General features: G+C 36.1%; 1 protein-coding gene across 3 annotated transcripts in view; it reads right to left on the minus strand.

The window, feature by feature from the left end:
- The window catches only part of limk1a (LIM domain kinase 1a), a 64,175-nt gene that overhangs the window by 39,890 nt on the left and 518 nt on the right, over window positions 1-23,767 (minus strand). The window contains exon 2 of one of the 3 annotated variants that reach the window (XM_053486722.1): window positions 21,484-21,583. In XM_053486722.1, coding sequence (XP_053342697.1) covers window positions 21,484-21,583 — 100 coding nt within the window. Of the gene's footprint in view, window positions 1-6,366; window positions 6,580-6,845; window positions 6,978-21,483; window positions 21,584-23,767 lie in introns of those variants that run through there. The other 2 variants (XM_053486724.1, XM_053486723.1) reach the window with 2 other exon arrangements.

A 23,767-nucleotide genomic window follows, 5' to 3' on the forward strand; every position in this document is an offset into this window, starting at 1 on the left:
AACTGGAAAACTGAACAAAAATTACCCATCATGTAACAGCAGGTAATGTGGTATGGACATGGTAGGAATTTCCCAGATTTTTACTGGAATTCACCAGATTTTGTTTTTGTGGTTTGTTTTGTTTCATTTTCATCAAACAATGCAAAAAGTGTTGAGCCAGTAGCAAAGTAGTAAAAGCTGAACTCGAGCTACATCAGGGATCTAGGCGGGTTTCCTCTTTTGCTATAAATCCTTTGTGTCTGACAAGTGTGACGTTTGTTTCATGCAGCCAGATCAAGTGTGCAGTACAAAGCGTCACTTTTAAAGGAAGCACACTTTGCAAAAAGGATTTTTCTTTTTTTGTTCTGAACATGCATGATCATAAGGAACAGGATGAAGCGTTCATCTACGGTCCAGATATAATATTCTCATGGTATGTTTAGGCTGTAAAAACCTTTTCAACCATTCAGTATGAAATTCTAGTAAGAAATGTATGGAAGAAAAACTGGTTACTGGGGAAATTAATCCTGAAGATCAAAGTTGCAGATCAGGGATCCTCATTCTGGCCCTCGAGACATATAATAATATCCTAAAGAATCTCATTTAAACTCTCACAGAACTGAAAAGAAACAAGTAAAAGCAATCTTCCAGTTTCATCATCTCTAGAGCACTATTACTGCTATGGCTGAATGTACTTTTATATCGTTCACATGTGGAACGTTCTATGTAAGTAAAGCGTCTTGAATAGATGAAAAACGAGGCATTAAGCCACTAAATCGAGAAAGACGAGACAGGGGAAATCTTGGAGCACGCTTTTATTATGGGCACCCCCTTCTACTCCACCTCCTCTTCTTTTTTTTCAGGAGAGCCGAATATCAATGAGTGCATGATGTCATGCCTTTGTGTAAAAAAAATGACATCATCTTTAGTCTGGCTCCTCCTGAAGGATTGGCTTAGGAAATCTGTTAGCCAGTCAGAGAAAGGCAGCACACAATCTGGCAAGCTCAGCAACTCTGTGTTAACCCTATCGGTACCTCGGTGTGTACGTGTGCTATGTGCAATCTACTGAGCAGAGGAAGAAAAAAATCATTAATAAATCAATAAATAAAACACAAAAATGTACATATGCCTTCTTCTTCCAAATACAGAAAATATTAGGATAATATTAACTAGTAATTTCATTAATATCTACATATTAAAATAGATAGATAGGTAGATAGATAGATCGATCAATAGATAGATAATATCAATAATGAAAACCAGTTAACAATTTGTGTTTTTTTTTTTTTTTTTAAACAAAGGACAAATATACAGTATGTCCTGAGACAACACCAAAAGTAAATGTTTAAGACATTAAATGTCATCATTATACTGGACAGGCTGGCCTTTGTTCCACATGGGTGTAGAAGGGCCTTGGGTACCTATGATTCTGTCACCAGTGTACTGGTACAGTATATAATCAACGCTATTCAGTTCACCTGGCGTAGGTGTTAGGATTATGACTGATTGGTGTATCACCATACCTCGGGTCAGCTCTTTGCTCTCTTCAAGACTAGTCTCTGAACAAAACAAAAAAGTGCTCTCCACTGTTGCTCACGATTCATTGAACTCTTTCCGTGGCTCATATTACAAACTCGGTCCTTTTTTTTCCCCTGTTACAGTATGTTCAAACAACATTACTTCAGTCAGCACTGTGCTTAAAAAGACAGGTTCCTATTAGCCAGATTAAATTTGCATAGTAAAACTATCTATTATTTCAAAAGTCTGGTACAGTACAGGGTTCAAAATTCTCGTACCATGATATTTTTTAGTTCCGGCCTACTGTGCAATACTACAAGATACTAATCAATTATGAAAAAAAACAGTGGGGTAGAAAACCTTCTTTCATTGAGGTTATTCATGGTGCACTTGGTGCATGTGTATTCTGTTATTTTTTTGTTTGTGATGTTAAGGGTTCAGTGTTTTTTTTTTTTTTAGCCCTCTGGTGTCTTAAAGACAAACTGCAACAAGCCTTTTACGTCCGCTTGCCTTTATTGAACCAATGTCCGGCCTACAAGCTGCTAAACTAAGACAAACTTACTAAAAGGTCTGTCTGATAGAGTCCTTAAGTGATTGCACTGATCTGAGCAGTTGTTTTGGATGGGACGAGGCCAGCACCAGCCAGAACAAGTCAAACAAAATGTCCAAAACAGCATCTGCTCTGTAATAATTTGAAACTACATCACATTTCTTGATGAGCCCTGTTCTAGTATTTATGAGTATGTTTATAACAAATGCATAGGATGGTTTCCTCCTGTCTCATTATTGCTTAACTAATTGGAGGACATTTTCACAGGCTGATTCTGGGTTTCCAAGGTCTCTGTGAGTGAGCAGTGTAATGAAGGTACTCAAATGGATGCACTTTATAAATAGTGTGCCTGCCAGCTTTGTGCTTGCTAAGCTCTCTCTTACATCCAGCATGTCAATGCATATTCTATCCATGGGGAGACAGAACCTCAATTCAGCTCAACAGTAAACAAAGTCTGACTGGTTTACAAAAAACCTGTCTGGGCAGCAGCTTGGTCAAATAAGAGATATAAAAATTGAATAAAAAAAAAAGTGCATATCACTGAACAGAAAACCGAGTGGCATTTCTTTTTGTGCATTAATAGGGAATAATAAAAAAAAAAGGTCAATGTATCAGAGGAAACATCTTATCAAAAGGCTACAGGCTTGATTTGCAATGAATAGCAAGGGCACAGGACAATGAGGAGTCCATTTAAATGCCCCACGTAAGAATGAATGGTCTGGAAGCTTCAGTGACCACAGCACTAAATGACCTTTCCGCGCCAGAATTGAAGAGTAGGCAAACCAGGCCCCCTTGTTTTCCATTTATAGCTCTCCACAGCAGATGAAAATATCAGAGACTAATCAGTCTGCTTCATTTCATTCAAAGTTAATAGACTGGACTGGACATTCTTATGAATGTTCATGTCACTTCAGTTAACAGCTGTACATGGACTAAAAATGACATTAATTTATCAGTGCAATAAATTTGCAAAAAATAGTATTTTTGTAGATTATTAACCCTATTTTAAATATGCATTGATGTATGCATGCAAGCTCAGATGAAATCATTCACCCTCGGAACTGAGAGCATGCAGCATGAAAGCTCATTTCCATAAGAGTTTGTCTTCCCAGCATCTGGAATGTTTTTCCAAGCTCACGATAAATCAGCATATTCAGCTCCATTTTAATACACACCGATCAACCATAACATAAAAGCGCAAAACAGGGGTCTTGAGCCCGGAATTGTAAAGATTCCCTGTGTGTCACTCTCACTCATGACCCTACAAGGCATCTGAGGATGTGCTGTGGCGTCTGGCACCATGATGTTAGCAGCGGATCCTTTGGTTGTAGAGCCTCCATGGATATGACTTAGTTTGATGTATTCCATGGATGGTCCTTTTGACTAGGATCTGGAACATTTGGAGGTTGGGTAAACAGCCTTGAACTTATTACCTGCCCCATACACAGGCTTATTAAGTCCAGCAGTGACTTTTTACACTGGCTTACACTGGCTTTTCTGTGGGATCAGACCAGACAGGCTAGCATTTGGTCCCCAAAGGAATAGATGGGCCTCGAGTGTCCATGATCCTGTCACCAGTTTACTAGTATATAATTGATAATCAGTGTTATTTAACTCACAGTAGTATCACAGCTCGTTAATAAACACCAGGTTTGATCCTGGGTGACTGCCTGTGGCTATGTTCACACCTAACTCATATGTTTAATTTCATATTCATTAGATTTCACATTCATCTTTCATTTCTGCTGAAAGAAGGGAGTTATTACAGCAGCCTTCCTCTGGATTGGTTTACAAGTAAAAATTTGCTTCACGAACTCGCATCACCTGGAGGTAATGTTATTGTTGTGGCTTACTTATGTATGTTTAGGCTAACAAAGTAGACTCAGCCTGCTTTCTATATTATTTATCTGCATTTTATCCCGATTACTCAAAAACTGCCCACAGATACGGGCATAAATCCCTCACAATAGTCTTTTGGTTTCCATCTGTCTCTTATATCTTAATATGTGTATGAGATGAGAACAAGAAATGAACTAAAATTAAAATGTAATCCCTAATAGGTTTTTCTACTTTTGTACATTTGTAATGCATCTGTAATCTACAATCACTGTATGATCACTGATTTCAATAAGAAAATTGAATTAAAGCTTTTTAGAAGCATGGATGATGCTCTACTGATACTGCTCTAATACTGATTAAAAAAACAAAAATTATACTGTACAGTAGCTCTTCTATTGGATCAGACAGTATGAGTCAGCCTTCACTCCCCATGTTTGCTTTCTTTGGACCACTTTTGGTGTATCCTGACCACTACAGCCTGGAAATATCCCACAAGAACTGTAAAGTTGCTCTGACCCAATCGTTTAGCAATCACAATGTGGCCCTTCTCACAGTAGCTACAGTTACAATATCTTGTTACAATGGCTCCTGGAAGTGCGCGAGATATATTATGCAGCAAGTGAACATTTTGTCCCTAAAGACAGAATCTGATGTGTTGGAAGCCAAAAAATATGGGCAAGCATAAGGATTTTATAAGACTTTGACAAGGGCCGAATTTTGATGTCTATACAACTGGGTCAGATCAACTTCATCACTGTTTTAGTTGCAGAGCCTACTCAATATTAGGCAGGTAGTCAAACTGTTATGGGTAACCAGTATATATAGCATGTACTGTCAGGTTTATTTACCAGGGTCAGTCAAAAGTATCCGCAGTCTGGCTGCTGAATTTATTTGTAAAAGTTTTAGAAAAGACAAATACAATTTTTGACAATCTCCTTGCTTTTCAATATACTTTTTCATCGGTCAACATGCCTTTGTCTCCCCTCAGTAAACAACGTTTTAGGCTAAGCTGTGAATGCACTGCTGTCTTCATCAGAACTGAATCTTCGTCCTCGTAGGGATGCTTTCAGGGGACCGGACAGGCGAAAGTCTGACAGAGCAAGATCAAGATTATAGGGCATATAGTTTACCATGTCAAAACAAAGAGTCCATACTACACACAAAGTCTTCGATAAATAACGGCACCCTCGCTGTACACAATGTAAAAAATAAAAATAACGGCACCCTCGCTGTAAAAAAATAAAAATAAAATTAAAAAAATTGGTTACTGCACGCTGCTCTTCTTTTATGCAAATCACCACAGGGGATTTTTGCTTGCATTGCAGTTACAAATGACCGGATTTAACACGTTCACACCTGCACAGCAGTGATTGGGGAGACCGTAGCCTTGAACAGAAAGTGCTGATAGGACAGTGTGGCAAAAAGAAGTTGTGGAAAAGTGCGGATAATTTTTGAGTCACCTTTGTAGTATTGACCTCAAGACCTGATGTGTAAATGTACTGAAGCAACATAAACCTCAAATTACCATAAGTGATCAGAAAAGTACTGCATTTTGGAGATAAGATTGGCTGAAAAACCCAATGGGGAATGTAAGGTTTATAAGAGTAGTGTATAAGGGTAATGCATGTCTGTAGATGTATACTGTAGCTTACAGAAACAACTGCCTAAATGCAAATGTAAAAAGATACATGTGCTCTAATTGATAAATGGGTCAAAGGAATGCTGGAGGCGAGGAAAAAAAAAACTTAGCGGATGTTAAAATAATGTACAAGAGATCAATAGCACCACCTAATTACAATACGATCAGAGTTAGCCTAAACCGAGACACAGACAGACAGTTAGTCGGTACTAATCCTTAAAGCTAGATGTGTACTGTACATCAGCCAAGACTATACTTGACCAGGACAGGACAGACAACAAGAGATAACAGAGGAGAGGGACGTTTATGAAGAACTAGAGTGCGCTCAGAAGTAGTTACCATACAATAGAGTGTCAGTGTGTTATCAGTGAGCGATATGCACATCAATGGGATGATTGCACACAGTTAAAAAAAAAAAAAGACAAAAAGAAAAAACGTGCAATGCATAATCATGCAAATTTCTTCAACAAAATGCTTCCTACTTGTCAATAATTGACACAGGGAAACACATCCTTCCTCGCATGATTCTTATGAGGGCATTTTAATACCAGACTGAGAATATTTCGTGGTCAACAAAAAAAAAAGGAAGTAAAACTTAAGCACCAAACACGCCTTCTAACCGATACTTTCGACACACACGCTTGCATGATGTAGATGTGTTAAAGAAAAAACATCATCAGAAACTTGGCTACTGGATAAAGGAGACTGAAATCAATGTTTCGCTGCATGACCCAACATCGGTTTATGCATCAAGTCGTGAGTGCTTTTACAAAATAACGAGAGAGGAACCATTAGTCCTGCCTTTTAGATTTCCATTTAGATCGACTCATTATCGACTTACTTTCTGCCGTTTGAGTGACTCCTGTAGCGTTGGTCACGCCGTGACATCTCTCCTCTGAGACCAAGGAACTTTGTACGAGTTTGAGGAAGCAAGTTCATGTTAAACTCTGATCAGGAGACTCACAATTGCTGAAACCACATGGCTATAAATGCTCCACTGATGCCTCCGTTCCGGTGAGCATCTTGATCTCATCGTCTCACAACTTCGACTGTGTTTGAGGGCAGCCGCTTTCAGTGCTATATTTTTTTCTCTAACATTTCCTGTGTTGGGCGCAGTCATGACCCCAGAGTTTCCCCCCTCCCTTGTCTAAACAGAGCAGCTACACTCCGGTGGTGCTTTTCTATCAAGCAGACAAGATGCTTCCTCCCATTCTGATAAATTACATTACTGTAAGCGAGCTTACTTCAGCTCTTTTTTTATAAGTTCTTTATAAGGTTTTATTATACTCTGCAGCACTAAGGGAAAATTCAAAACCTTACCTTCCTCTTTTGCGCCAAAAAGCCATTTTTATCCAGGATAAAAAAACAAAAAAACTAAATGATGATTCTTTTGTGTTATGTCCCAAACAATTAGCTTGTCAGGTAAGGTGTGAATAAATCCGTTTCCTCAACGTCTCTAACGTCTGTGATGTTGATCAGGTGAGAATTTATGGATATATGGTCAGCTGACGCTGGAGAGCCCCAGATACACTCCTAAGCTAAACCTCAAAACCTCAAAAACAAGGAAGCACTTGAATGTCAGTCACAAGCTGTTTGTACTCCATTGTTTTTTCAAACATTGTTGAACACGTTTAATAATGTGTCTAAACAGACAGAAATTATAAATACAGACATAAGAGCTATATATTTCTGAAGCTTGCCAACTCAGGCCATCTGATTGAGACTATGCGTATATATTGGGACAGGGAACCAGTGAAGAATCTTCTACAAGCAGGGCATTTTTTTAACTTTTACGAACTACTGTATAAAACCTAACAACGGAAATTCCTAAACAAAATGAGTAATTACTATTCAAATGTATATATGAAAATATATATATGAAAAACCTTATTTATGTTGTTTAAAAACTCGAATTACTTAACCAAGTTACTTCATTCAGGTCTTGTTTTTTTTTTTTTACTTTTAAATACTTAAGTACACCTATTATCAGAAAATTACTTTTAACACCGAAGTACAGCAAATATCAGATAATTAAGGATGTTTACTCAAGTAATGTTCTAAAAGGTGACTTTAACTACCAAAGTAATTTTTTAATAAGATACTTGCGCTGTTATTAAGTATCGCTTTTAAGTAATTCCTACAAGAGAAAAAAAAAAAAAAAAAAAAAAATATATATATATATATATATATATATATATATATATATATATATATATATATATACCTAAACAATATTATTTAGTTTATTAAATACATTTCAGTAAAAAAATTTAATAGTGAACCATACAGGCCAGACATATTCTTTTAATATTTCCATTCATCCAAATTCTTTTCTGATAAAGGTCCAGATACAGTAGGTCATTATCTTGACTAAACGTTGAAAACATTTGCCTTTAAAGTTTATCCATTAATGATAAGTTCATGGTAATCAAATAAAATAAGACGTACCTAATTTATTTTACAGTGATTTTATTTTGGTGGTATCACAGCATAACCAGAAGGATTGCAGTAGTATCACAGCTCGTTAATAAACACCAGGTTGAATCCTGGGTGACTGCCTGTGGCTATGTATGTTTAATTTCATATTCATTAGATTTTACATTCATCCATTATTTCTGCTGAAAGAAGGGAGTTATTACAGCAGCCTTCCTCTGGATTGGTTTAGTAGAAATTAGTACTAAGTACTAAAGTATTAGTATTAGTACTAAAGTAGAAAATTTGCTTCACGAACTCACAGACGTCTGGTCTGCATCTAATGCTTCACTCTTGTCGTCTGCTAACAAAACCTATGTTGATGTGTGTAAATGATATGTAAATGAAAGCCAGATAAGATGACGAAAAAGCTACACGAAGCAGCTGCTTTGGTTTCTGCAGTTTTAGCAAGAAGACCCCGCAAAATGCTATGGGTACACTGGATAGTGCAAAACCTCAGCACTTTTTCTAAAGAGTCTTGCAATGGATATTTAGTTGTACCTGGTTGTTGATACAGTTGATAATGCAGAGTCTCTAATCTCTACTCAACAGTGTAAAGGTCCTATATTTCACTATTTCTTTAACAAATTAACACAGGTTACAGAATAGCCCTAACTGTTAACGCTTTAGCTGAAATAACCCTCAGATAATGCATTTTTAATACCACAAACGTCAACATGGTATAAAGTACCAGTTGAGTAGATCTAGATAGTAGATAGTAGTAGTAATTCATGTAAGTGAGCAACTGGTAAGACACACCGCTCTAGAGTCAGAGCTGAGCAGCAAGCTAAATGAGGGCATCTTATATGAGGTCACAACAAGGTAAAAATCTAATTGACTAATTCAAAAATAAAATAATGAAATTGTTACTGAATATGAGTGAGCCGTTTTTCGCACATATTTTTATAAACAAAAGAACTTTTCGAAAATGGCTTATTTAGACCTTTACTTATTACATTAATTTAAGTGTAACAAAAAAACAAATTTTCAAAAATTATCTACAGTATACTAAAAGGAATCAATTTCTAAACTTATGATTCGTAGTCATTAGTTTCCTTTATAAACACAGCAGGGCTGAAACTATTTCTCGAGTAATTCGATTACAAAAAATGATTATTTGTTTGGTGTGACACAGCGCGCATCCGGATGCAAGCCGCCAGTAAACACAGACAAGAAGAAGGGTATACCTCACCCACAAAGCGGAATGATCAAATTATATTAAAATTTATTATTATTATTTGTGCCTTAGTTTTTTTAATACTTAGTCATTTGAAATACCTTTTTTTTTTTTTTTTTTTTTTAAGTTTTTCATCTAAGAAAAGGCTTTAAAATAAAAAATGTAAATAAGAAATGTATGGCCCTGTAATGCACTTAATTAATCTCAGTCAACTTTAAGCTATTCCGTGTATTGTGAATAAAGACAATGTTAATAATGTTAATAAAAGTTGATTTTTCTAAAAGTTTTTCTTATATATTTTACATTTCTCTTCAATTAAGCAAAAGTACATTTTATCCGATTACTTGATTAATTAATTAAATTTTTGGTAGAATACTCAATTACTAAAATATCGTATCGTGAAAATAATGTATTGGGAGATCCCTGTTGATTCCTGTCTGAAAACAACGAACGACGTGCTGTAACCAAAATAAGACAAAAACAGGAAAGAGGAATAAAGTTTTGACATTAATTTGCACGGAACCCCTTGCCAACTCTTCAGTTTTTTTTGCTCAGAAAAACTAAGAAATCCTCTAAGAAATACATACACAGAACTCTTCCAGCCTTACAAAGAGCATGGCCTGTATATAACGGGAGTTTGTGTGAAACCCTGGACTTTTAATTGTGCAGAAAAACAGAAGAGAGTATAAACTATAAATAATCTGTATTTCTCTATATACTGTAATCCCCTGCTACACTAATGCACTTATCCCAGCATTTCACTAATGCTTGGATACCATCAAGGTTGAAAGTCTTCTGGCATATGCTGTATAATTGATCTGATTGCCTGCTTCATGTCCCAGGAAATCCTTTAATCGTCCAAACATCAAGAAATGGATTGGAGCAAGGTCGGTACTATATAGAGGATGTGGCAATACCTTCCAGCCGAGTTCCTGTAATGTGCTGTTTGTGAATGATTGTGTGTACAGTTCCAACAGACAGGTGAGTCTCTTCCACAAACTGTCGATTTACAAGGACCAGGCGTTCCACCTGCAGTGGGCTCCGAGACACAGCACAGTACTGAAAATGTCAATTTGTTTTATGCCTTCATTCATGAAAACTTTTATCACAAATCCTGGTTTGACTTGAACTCGCCTCGTACATCCATATTCACTACCATTAGCCACAACTTTTTTCAAACATTTCTCCTAGGGGAAATCTGTGGGACGTTTTTTTTTTTTTTTTTGCTTATCACGTTTACTTTTGTTGCACTGCACATTTCTTTCAGAACATCCTGAATAAATGTATAAAAACTACTATGAAAAAATAGAAGTATGCCACCACCACAGTTGGCAAGGAATTAATATTCTAAAAATAATTGTCTTAAATAAACCATAACTTCGAAAGATACTAACTTGAAGTAGCTTTGTGAGACAGCTGAAACGTCATTTGAGCCTTTGGAACTTTGAAACCCATTTTTGCACAGAATGATGGAGGTATATTTTATGATTCATTTTCTCTAGTGTAGTTGCATTCCAGGTAAAACATTCAGGGTTCTTTGATAGATAGGGAAAGTTATAGCGACTGGCACTCATCACCACTGTTTTAAGACCAACTTGGAAAATCCAGAACCCATCATTTAAAGTGACATACAGTACACAAAAAAATTTCCAGTAATGTCAATTGTCAGCGCTTCTAGGTGGAAAAATAATCAACAAGGTAGATTAAGTAACTGGGTGAACTAAAATAAATGTGGCACTCAATGATGACCACACATGATCTGTTTTTTTTTTTCCATTAAAAAAAAAAAAAAAAAAAAAAAAACTCTATCAAAACTGACCACTCTGGGGAAGTGCTACTTTCCCATGAAGTTAAAGCCTGAAGCACATTCTCCATGGACTGCTATGTTGCACCCCAGGGATGTTAACTGACCCTGCAAATAAACCAAGTTGTTTTGGTCTGTATTCATTCCCCATGCACCTTAAGCGATAAAATTTTGATCATTGAGAACACAAACATTCAGCGCTAGGGTACCGGGCACGGGACGAATCAGATTTCATACCTGAAAACAAAAGTAGGCGTGGCATCATTAGCGACATCTGTTTCCTCAAAGATCTCAGTGTGCACATCGCACGTACCAATCCCATCCTCTGACATAAAGTAGGAATGTGTGCGAGAGTGTTTCTCTTGACGTTTTTATATTAATATTAATATAATTAATATTGGGCATAGCGCAAAGATCAAGTTCCTTGTTATCTTTTTCTGTTTGTTTTTAGTTAGCAAACCAGAGTACAGGTCAAAAATAATAATGTGAATGTTGGTGGGGAAAGAGAGCAAACGTGCCTAGTTTGAAAGTGCCCTTTGTCTCTCCCCTCTACACCTCTGAAATCTGCAGATGTGAGCTGCCTTGCATTAATCTGCATGCATGCTGGGGCTCCTTGTCTGTTCCTAAGGTCTGTGCCAAATCACACACCCAGCAGCCCAGGCCTGGTACGAAACTCTCAACTCTCAACACTAATGCTAGCCAAATAGTATTTTGCAGTCTTCAAGAACTTATCAAGATATCTTTAAAAGCCAACTTGATGTGTACTGCATTTCAACTGCTGATCAAGGTCAAAACCCTGAAGAGTTTCCATAATTAACCGCTCAAATTCAAAACGACATATGACATGAAGCAGAATGCTTCAAACTAATCATACAGATCACCCTAAAAGTACGTCCTTCTTCAACAAGCAAGAAACAAGTTTTATAAAGGATGAAAGTCTAAAGCAGACAAAAGGAGCAGCAGGTAACTAACACTGTATCATCCTATATTACTGAATAACTATGCATTTACAGCAACTTTTACTTGTCACATGTCAGAGGTCATCTCACTTAAAAAATTATGTTTTATCCATTCAGGGTATAAGCGAATTTCTACAAATGTATTACTTCTAAAAATAATTATTCTAGGGGTAAAAATGTCCATGCACCACAATGTACTTGAGTCAGAATGTGTGCTGGTGCTGTTCTATTTTGGGACTGTAGCAACAATGCAAGTCTCATGGCCTAGAAATATACGAATCCATAATATTTCACAGTGGATCAAGGAAGAAATTGTACATCCTCCAGCAATTTCCAGCAAAAGTTATTCGCTACACTGTTTAATTTTTTTTTATGCATATTTCAATGCTGCTAGCTCTACCCTGTTTAAGCAGCCAATAATCACACCATTAAGTGCAGATGCCCACCTCTCATTGAAAATAATTGACTTTGAGCTGCTTTAACTGCAGAACACTGGCTCTGAGTCTCCTGATTTCTGTTGTCATTCAATGTTCTGGTCAGATCCGAAAGATCTTATCATAATTTACAACAGTTGCGTCCCAACCTTAGCAGCATGAGAACAAACCAAAGAACTATTTAGGATGATGGATTTACCTTTTTCTGGGTAGACATTTAGACTTAGGGAGGGAACAGGTTTAAGGGGGAAAAAAATATCAAGCAAAGATCAAAACTAAAATCAATAGTCTGAGCTAGGGTTGAAAATATCCCACGTTTTTCATGGGATATTAGTTAATAAACATTAGTAATTAATGATAACTATGCAAATTTTTCCATATTCACTACTGGTTTTTGATTTTTGTGTTTCAAGGGGACTTTTATGTTGAAGCTTGTCCCAGACCTTTTTTTTTTTTTTTTTAAACCAATTTTTTTCCATTAAAACTTTTCCAGATTCAATTCCTACCCCTTAACAGGGCACTCCTCCATCATGGCTACTACTACCAACCAGGGAGGGCGAAGGAAAAGACCTACGCCATTATTGATGTGATCGGCTGCAAGAGGCTACAGCATCACCTGGAATACGAGCTTGCAATCTGTGAATGAGAGGGCAAGCTCGTTACTGCTGCACCATTTGGAAGGCCCTCAATTTGTCCCAGATTTTAGTTCCCAGCATGCACTTTAGTCACATCATTCTGACTGTTTTCACCAATGAGCAGCTGCTCTTGCCACAAGTCTGAGCGCGGAGTTTGACATTTTGAGAGCAGACAAAGCACTCTGCTACAAAACTAGCCAATCACAGACATCCACACTACTTCTGATTGGCTGTTCCTTCTCTATCAGCTGGCAATATCGACCGCATAACGGAAGCGTTGTAAATAAAGGTTTATAAGTAAAGCGACCGAGTAGGCAGAGTCGATCACGCACAGAAAATAAATGATGCACGAGCATAGAGACACTGCACGCGCATAGAGTGCTTTGTCTGCTCTCAAAATGTCAAACCCCGCGCTCAGAATTGTGGCAGGAATATAACGCCATATTAAACATGTTTTAAGGGCGACTTAAACATGTTTAATTTTTCGCGCAGAAGATTGGAAACTTTAATTGTAGCGCCAAAACTTGCGGTGAATCATGATGAACTGTACTTCCGGCCACCGCGGGAAACCTCGTAGGTGAGATTAGGGGTATTAAAGTTGACTGAGATTAATTAAGTGCGTTACAGTGCCATACATTCTTATTTAGAAGCCTTTTCTCAGATGCAAAAACTAAATAAAAAAGGTATTTCAAATGACTTTCAAAACAACTAATAGCACACATTGAAATAAATAATTATACAAAAACACTAGGGTGTGCAACTAAACTTTCAGAAATAAAGATTCAAAATCTACAGCTCAGACATAACATATACGCCTTTACTAACAATTTCTGTCATTTTTTCAGTTCCCAGCTCTCTGATATTTTATCGCTCCCTTCCATTTTGCAGCCCACAACAAAACACTACCTCAAATCAATACACAGCTAACTGTTTGCGTCTCCTTCTCCTTCTGCTTTTTGGGTGTCGTTCTTCCTCGTTGGTGTTTACTGGCGGCTTGCATCCGGAAGCGCAATTTGTCAGAAGTGCGCTGTCAACAAATAATTGCGCAAAAATATAACGCAAGCTTTTAAAATGAATTAAAAGAAGCTTTGAGGCAGAAGATTTTGCCTCGATTATTTTTTTGTAATCGAATTACTCGAGGAATCGTTTCAGCCCTATAGCACATAAACGAAATGTTAGGTACCTCTAGCTAAATCTAAGCTAGCTAGCTTGTGGTAACTGAGCCGGCTCCATTCCTTTCATTCTTGTGTTTATGGGTTAACTATAGTTTACGTGGAGTCAGCTTCTGCCAAGTTCTCCTGGCAAACAGCTCTTCAGAAAACCTGTGGGTGACATCACAGAGGGTTTATCCAGTTTTTTTATTTATTTTTTTTACTACAGTGGATGGTTTTAACCTGCACCTTGTTCTATAGTCATTCATTAGTCTATTTAAAGTCCATGTTTCATTTGGTTCTTTGTCTTGTGTCTGTTTTGTTTACTGCCTGTTGTCTTTGCCATAGTTGTTAATATTAGCATTACCCTAACCCTAAAGGTCCTATTATAGTTAAGTACTAGTTTTCATGTTTCTGTTTAAATTACTAATTGGTTTTGTTTACAATGTCTTCACTTCACTTTAATAAATCATCTGTGCTTGTATCCTGTTTCTCCTCCAAACATGACAATAACCAGATGCACACTTTCCTGTCAGTTTTATCTACACATTACTAGTGCCACAATCAAATTTTTCCCATACACTGATTTATTTGTGGTGACCCACAGTATCAACATTAACCACCACATACTCATTTGATATTTTTTACTATTAAAAGTGAGTAAATCTTATTTATTTGTGCATAGAGCACTAATTCACCCAGCCCCTCTCTGTCGCAAACGAACCTATCTACGAATATACTCTAACAGAACAACAGTGATCGGTTTTGTGACAGAGCTCTCCGTGAAAATAAAGATGGACACTTCCGTATGAGTGGAAAAACACTCAACTATAAAAACGTATTTCTCTGTTGAGAGACCCCTTTCTAACAACAACTGCACAACACAACTTCCTTTTCACTACTGGGGACAAGTACAGCTAGAGCTACAGTATGCCCCGCCGACAAAAACACACACACGTTCAAGATGAGCAAGTTTCAGTACTGTATATTTTGGCGCCTACCGTATTTAATATACACAATGCCTTGCAAAAGTATTTATACTCCTTGAACTTTTTCACATTTTGTTACGTTACAATCACAAACATAAATGTATTTTATTGGGATTTTATGCGATACACCAACACAAAGTGGAACACAATTATAAAGTTCATTAAAAAATTATACTTTTTTTTTTTTTGCAAATAAATATCTGAAAAGTGTGGCTTTTGTTTATATTCAGCAACACAAAGTCAAAACTTTGTAGAACCACCTTTTGCTGAAATTAAAGCGGCAGGTCTTTTAGGGTATGTCTTTACCAGCTTTGCACAATAGGTCATACTTAGTCAGATTGGATAAAGAGCATCTGTATCTCAATTGGATCTAGGTCTGGTCTTTGACTGAGCCATCCTAGCAAATGAATATGCTTTGATCTAAACCATTCCACTGTATCTCTGGCAATAAGTTTAGGGTCGTTGTCATGCTGAAAGATTAACCTCTGCCCCAGTCTCAAGTCTTGCAGACTCTAACAGGTTTTCTTCTAAGATTGCCCTGTATTTGGCTCCATCCATGATCATCCAGCATCCACAACATGATGCTGCCACCATCATATTTCACGGTGGGAATGGTGTGTTCAGGGTGATGTGCAGTGTTAGTTGCATATAGGCCAAAATGTTAAAGAAGCACCTTTTTCTACTGTACATGTTTTTTGTGACCCCCCACATGGCTTGTCGCAATCTGCAAACAGGACTTCTCATGTCTTTCTTTTAACAATGGCTCCCTTCTCGCCACTGTTCCATAAAGGCAAGATTTGTGAAGTGCACGCCTAAAAGTTATCCTGTGGACAGATTCTCTTACCTGAGCTGTGGATCTCTGCAGCTCTTCCAGTGTTACGATGGACCTCAAGGCTGCTTCGCTGATAAATGCCCAGCCTGTCAGTTTAGGTGAACGTCTATGTCTTGGCAGGTTTGCAGTTTTGCCAAACTCTAGATTTTCAGACGATGAATTGTACAGTGTTCAAAGCTTGGGATTTTTTTTTTTTTTTTATAACCTAACCCTGCTCACACAACTTTATCCCTGACCTGTCTGGTGTGTTCCTTGGGCTTCATGATGCTGTTTGTTCACTAATGTTATCTAACAAACCTCTGAGGGCAGCTGTATTATACTAAGATTAAATTCCACACAGGTAACTTTATTTACATTTAGACATTTGGCAGATGCTCTTATCCAGAGCGACTTACAAAAAGTGGTTTGAAGTTTCCATCCCAGGATAGATACTTACAATTTATTTACTAGATATTTATCAAGATATTTACTAATTAGGTGACTTCTGACAGCAATTGGTTTTACTGGATTTTGGTTAGGGTATCAGTGTTAAAAAAGAGGCTGAATACAAATTCATACTACTGTATGCTTTTCAGATTTTTTTGGGAAAATAATTTTTTTTCCCTTCACTCCACATTTATGTGCCACTACGTGTTGGTCTATCACATTAAATCGCAATAAAATAAATTTACGTTTGTGGTTGTAATGTGACAAAATGTGGGATACTTTAAGGCACTGTATTACACCTTAATATAAAAGGGATCTGTGATATTTCACATAATGTGAACTGAATGTAATGGGTACTTTACTGGTCAGAAACAAGAGGAACTAAAACACTGAGCAAAAAGACACGCATCAAACCTCAACATCACATGTCTCATAAACATCATCAGTAGGGAAGCTGGACCAGCCCACAGAGCTCAGGAGCGTACGGCAAGGGAAGCTGGGCTTCCTCATTTGGTCAGGTGTTGTAACGGTGTGTGTACAGTACATTCATGCAGACATTGGTCCTAGGCTATGACCACATTTCACTTGTGAAACTGACAATAGGGAGGTCAGAAGCAAGCATACCACAACCCTAAAATAAAAAAATAAAAAAATCAACACAACGTGTTGGTCTGCTAGCAGTTCATGTCTGCCCCGTGGGTCGGATATGAGAAGAGGAAGCGGAAGTTACGTAGCTTTCCCTAGGGCGGCCTAAGCATTATCAGTGGTTACATTCCTGTTCTGATTAAAGGTCACATTCAACACATTTTTCTAAGGTGATGTACATTCCTCCAGCTTCACCTCCCATTGCCAGACTGACAGCAAAGCTCCACAAGCATGCCAAGGTCATCCAAGCTCTACAGTAATGAGACGGTGACAAAGCTCTCTATAAAGTCTGAAGGTTAACACATGCACCTAATGAATGCTTTGCTGTCAACACGCCATGATTGTGCATGTGTGAGAAATTTACAGTATGTGGACTAGGATGAAACCGTTGTAATTAGATTTTGGAAAAACATAATTGCATATAATTCAGTACTTAGATACTACTCAAGTACTCAATTATGTTAAGGTAAGAAGGTTTTTTTTTTTCATTCTATAACTTGTTTACATGCAGTAGGCTTTTCTGAGCCTTCAGTTTTATATTGGAAAGTTTTGTATTATTTAACGTCTTTGGTCTGTGGGAACAAATTGGAACCCCAGCAAGCATGTGGAAGAACATGCAAACTCCACAAACACTCGAACCCTCGACCTTGGATGTGCCACCTAGGACATTTATTTATTTATTTATTTATTTATTTATTTAATCAGAACACATACTGTAGAGCTTCTTCTTATTTTCAGAATAAAACTATTTCAAAGTGCAAAATAAATAACAGACACTGAACATCTACATGGTCAAGACATCAAGACATACATACATTCTTAACCTTTACTCATAGTTTAAATTAAAATTTTCAGCTTTACAAAAATTATGGACCCAGATCCTGGGTTCGATTCCCGGTCTGTGTGCATGAAGTTTGCATGTGCATTCCCATGTGAAATGGCAACTCATTTCCCATTGCGAAATGGCAACTCACTCCAGTACTCTTGCCAAGAAAATCTAAGATCTAAGCATCTCAGAGTGCCTAGCGTGCTATGGTTCATGAGGTCACGAAGAGTTGAACACGACTGAACAACAACAAGATCAGACAAGTCGTAATATCACAGGTATGTCACAGATGCAGATGGTTCTCTTTTATTTAATCCATTGGATTAAAAAAAAAATCCCCTCATTAAACTTTTAAACATCACCACAACCCTATATAAAGGTCATAAGATGACTCAAGCATCAGACATTGGAGTTGGTAAATGTTTAACACATTTAAGAGATGTAAAAGAATTAGACTCAAAACCCATAACCAGAATATCTGCTAAAACATACACTTTGGATCATGGCAGTCTGTACTAAGAAAGCTACAGTATTTTACTATAGTATTTTACTGGTTTTTATTGTGAGATTTATCACACAGGGTAACATTCAAGACAAAAGAAATAAAGTTATTTTAGCCTCAGCTAATTGCTAATATCTCATAGGTTAACTTGCCACTAGTAGCCAGCTAATTTATACCATATTCCTGTTATACTAGCCAACGTTTGTGGGATGAGGAAACATTCTGTTGTTTGTTTAAGGCTTATTGATTCATAACCACTGAAACATTAGCTAGCTATGTGCACTTAGCAACAACCAACATTTGACAGATGAGGAATGAAGCTGACAGTTTTTTTTGTTCGTTTTTGTAAGCCTTAGCTAATCCTAAAGTTTAGGTTTTGTAAGCCTAAACTCTGCACAGTTAGCTAGCTATTAGTATTTTGCTAGTCTAGGTCAGAGTTATTTTGCTAGCTAACATTTAAGGATAAATGTTAAGATAAAGTTTTTTTTGCCTTATCTAATTTCTGATTTTTTAAACAATAGTGGGTTATTAGAGTCCAGCGAATTTGCATCATCAGAGTTATCAAGCTAGCTAACTAGAAATTAGCAATAAATCAGTTGTTGAAAAGAGCCACCAATTTACACCAGTAACTAAAATCAATGTGTCAATTCAAATAGATTTCTTTTTAGTTTGGGAATCCTTCTTGTAATTTTAATTTTCACATTTTAAGCATGAATTTTTGCAGCTAAACCCTTTGTTGATTAAACTGAATGATGAATTTAAAGCTGTTTCAACTCTGAATATTTAGATGCATAGACATAAATAAGTGATTGCCATTTTTATGATAGAATTGGTGTTTTAATATTAGTTGTGTTGACAAAAAAAATTATACCATGGTAAAATCTAAAGGTCTAAAAGTGGAAAAATTATAAACTACATTATAAGTGATCAAATACTAATATAAAAATGATTACCTGGAAATGTATATTATTTAAGAATATTTTATTTTATATATTTATTTATTTTTATGTTTTTTATATATTTACATATTTTTTTACAAGTTGAAAATCACATCACACATAAATCGTTTTCATTCCTGAAACTCAGCTATGGCAACAATATTTTTAATTTTTATTTTATCCTATTAATAAAAATATACAATTGTCTATACTTATATTGTCTATAAAAATTCTATTCAGGGATCATATAGTATTTTTGTTTTTTGTCTAATGCCAGGTATTCATGTACTGCCATACTGATTACAAAATTCACTTTTTAAAACTCATTTTTTAAATTTATATACAGTACATGTTTGCATTTGGGGTGGCAAAATGTTGCAGTTCCTCTATAATCCTACAGGTGGTGTGCTCTAAACCATTCACACATTGTCAGGCAGCGCAGCATCCTCTGTGGCAAGTTTGTTTAGAATTGTAATAAAATCTAAAAAATAAATAATATTGAATGTCATTTTTAAGATTTCTTCACAATTGTCTTATTTATAAGCAGTGTAATTGTCATTTATTTGCATTTGATAATGCAGCATCACTTGATAAGTTAAATAAAATTAATAAAAGATTTTATGATTAATTTATCTTATCTAATTTATCCATCTTTAAAGATATTTTACATTTATTTTCATATTAAAAATCTGCTTTGTGACAGTGTCCATTGTTAAAAGTGCTATATAAAAAACAGAACAGAAATGGACTGAATAAAACTAGGTAGAAGCATGCATAGTTTAAGTGATAAAATTACTTCCTAGTTGTGAAGTCCTACAAAAGCAGGCATTGTGCAGTCATCAAATCAATAGCAGCTGACTAAACACACTCTAAATGGAAAAAAAAAGATGGAAAACTAACAAGTCAAGACAAGCAAGACAACCCAGACGACAGATTGTTTCAGAACAAACGTTGATAGATGCTGTTCTTTGTATAATTAAGAGCATGTTATCATGAAAATTCTGCTAAACAAAATGTTAGCCTGGGATCCTTGTTCAGCATGAGATGTTGCCAAACCTTTTAAATGGACAGTAGCACTCTCAGTCTTTCAACTAAGTATGCGCTAGCAACATTAAATTCACTCTGATACAGATCTTGAATATTGGATCAGCATCAGCCCCAAATCCATTAACCGGTGTTGCATTGGGGCCTGCCTAATGTAAAATATGCATGTGTAATAAAATATCAATGGGTCAATGTTTAAGTTTTCTCCCATACAACAGATCCTGAATAAGTTTAGTCACTAAAAATTGAAAGTAACATATTTAATTCCCATAAATGAAAGCGTTTCAAAAACATGCCAAAGGTGCTGCAATGAGAATAGTAGTGATTATGCCAACCCAAGTTTATTAGTGTTACATTTTTGCAACCGCTTGCAAAGTGCTTATTTAAAACTGCATCTAGTGTTTGCCCATGCCAAGTGTGCCAGCATACAGTTGCTTCTTTAGACAGAAACGAATTAAGACGCTCATGCAAGTTGAATGACAGGACCAAAGGTTTTCTTGCAAAAAATTGCATCACAATGCCTCTGCCGACTTCTTCCCATAGTGCATCCTGGTACCATCTCTTTCCCAGGTAAACAGCAAATACACATACCCACGCCTAGTCATCCACATGATGTAAAAGAAAAGGAAATTTATTTATTATCTGATGCTCACATGGCCCCTGTAGGAGCTTTTGGTGGTGGACATGACCGGATTTTACTCCCCACATGAATCAGTGAGCCCTTTTGGTAGGTCCTCACCGCTGCAGACTGGGAACATCTAACAAGAGCCAACCTACCATTATCCAGAAGTGGGTGGTAGTTTTGGAATGAGAACCTCATGATCTAGATACAGCATTTTAGCGCTACATTAAATGAAACCTACACATTTGCTAAAGTCATTAAGAAGAAGGATTAATTCCTTTAATTGGATGTTGAACCTTTCTTTACTGGACTACAAATTAAATACTTATAACAGAGACACAAAATGTGCTTGTCCCAATATAGTGGTTTGCTTATCCCTCACCCTTATTGAGACACTATGCAATTACATCAACATGCTTTTGGCTTTGCATCTCCTGGGCTACATTTTCTCTCTAGAATTTCCAATTTTATACAGTGATGAATAAAAAATATTACATCCAACCTGAAGCAAATGGTGTGCCAGTCGGTGTTGAGGGCCTGCAGGTATTGTTCATCGTAAATGTGCTGTCTGCATCCTGCACACAACGGCAATCTTCCCCCAGCTGTCAAACACAAACCAACAGGCATAAAATTATGTCCAATTCCTACTGTCATGAGAGAAATGACAATAAAAGACAATTACAAAATACAAATATGTAAATACTCACTAAAACTATCCTACTACTGAACTAATATCTAAAATGTAGCACTGTGCATAACTCTTCAGGCAACCATTTCCTCATATTAGGTTAAATGCCTTAGATTAAATTAAAGAAATTGAAATTGAATTTGGGTACAACAGACTGCAAAGTACCTAAAGATACAATTTAAAAATTGGTTGTTTATGTAACAACCTCAGCAGCAGCCTCATTTCCCCTGTTGTCTGTTTTAACCACTTAGCATTCAGCATCACCAGTATACTAATCACCTGCCTGATCATCTGCCATCATCTGCACCTGTTTCTCACTGGTTCATGTCTTCCGTCAGATGGTCTTTATTCTTGCCTATGATTCATAGGTTAACGTTTGGAATAACAAACAAAAATATTCCACTGAAACAGGTCAGGTACAGAGACTAGACTTGAAGGAATGAGATCCAAAAATATGGCAAAAAGTCTGTCAGGAAGTATGGAGAACTATTTCTCAAGATGACATGAAAACTACCTGAAAGTCTGGCTCTTTGGAAGCAAAAATATGAAAACATAAAAATTTGAAAACATATCTATTATAAACTTAATTAAAGTGAACTGGACATAATTCTCTGAACAAATAAGGGATGCCTACAAAGTCACATGTTTCCTTCCTTAAAGTAATAAAAATAATAATAACCTACTTTTAGGCACTAATTTATTTAAGAAGCAAATATTTTTGAAATATGGGACATTAAAAGCAAGTTTTATATTTAAACCTTTATTAGCAATTTTTGCTTCTAGTAATGACAATGACTGTACAACTCAGAAAAACTTTCAGAGTCTTGAGTAAAGTATTTAAGCAGCTGATTTTGCATTATACATATAAAGAATAGAATACATTTTATAATTTTTCCCCCAGGACACCAAATTGCAAGATGCAATCTGTCAATTAGCATGAAGGATCCATCCAATCAAAGTAGAGAGGCCAGAGCAGAATAAACTATTCCTGCTGAACCGAGTCCATTTCTTCATGAAGAAAAAAGTAGTTTTATGAACTTTAAGTAGCTTTATAACCATGAACTTCTCTACTGTCCAAAAATTTACTCAGCATGGCCACAGCACTAATAGGACAATAAAAAAAACTACTAAAAGCATAATCTATTTTTATGTCACGTCAAGTAAAACAAATGATCAGTCTCCAGAAATAGATGCTGTTTGTCAAGCAAAGTTTACTTATCATTGATTCCTGTTTTCACATAAGAGTGTTAAATGCTGCCCTCTGCTCTATTTTCCTGAAATTGACTGGCAGTCAATCGATGGACAGCTCTACTTGTTTTTCTGTCAAATGTTGTCACAAGCGCATGAGCGCGCACATACACACACACGGAAGATAAGGTAGACACAAAGGCACAAACCTAAATATAGAATTTAATAAAATATATCTATTTCTAAACGAAGGTATTTAAAAACAGTACCAGCACTATTTAGCACTATAGTGCAAAGAATATTACACACACACACATATATATATATATATATATATATATATATATATATATATACATATATTATATGGAATATTTAAAATTAGTTAAAAAACAAATATATATTTATATATATATATATATATTAGTTAAAAAACAAATATATATATATATATATATATATATACATATATATATATATACACATACCTTTATTTAGTGATGGCAATTACTTATTTTGTACTACTCAGAAAACATTTTTTAAACAAAAACAAAGGGAAAAGGAGGAAAAAAGACAGAGGTGACAGAAAGAAACAGACAGACAAAAAGGCAGGTAGACAAAGAAAAACAAATAAAGAAAGACTAGAAAAAGAGGAGGTACACATACAATCAGACAGTACATGTATAATATAGACAGACAGGTGGACAGAAAGAAAGAATGATGTAATATTTAAGGACTATAGACACTCGTATATTTATGCATCCTTTTTCGATTAGATCAAATTTATATAAATGAAATATGAAATAAAAAGATGTTATGAGATGTCATTTTACAGAAAGAGAAAAAAAACTTAAATTAAATATTTGGAACTTGGATGAACTTAACTTTGGTTCATTAATGCTTTGATGAA

This window comes from Clarias gariepinus, chromosome 25 (genome assembly GCF_024256425.1).
Source record: "Clarias gariepinus isolate MV-2021 ecotype Netherlands chromosome 25, CGAR_prim_01v2, whole genome shotgun sequence".
NCBI lineage: Eukaryota > Metazoa > Chordata > Actinopteri > Siluriformes > Clariidae > Clarias > Clarias gariepinus.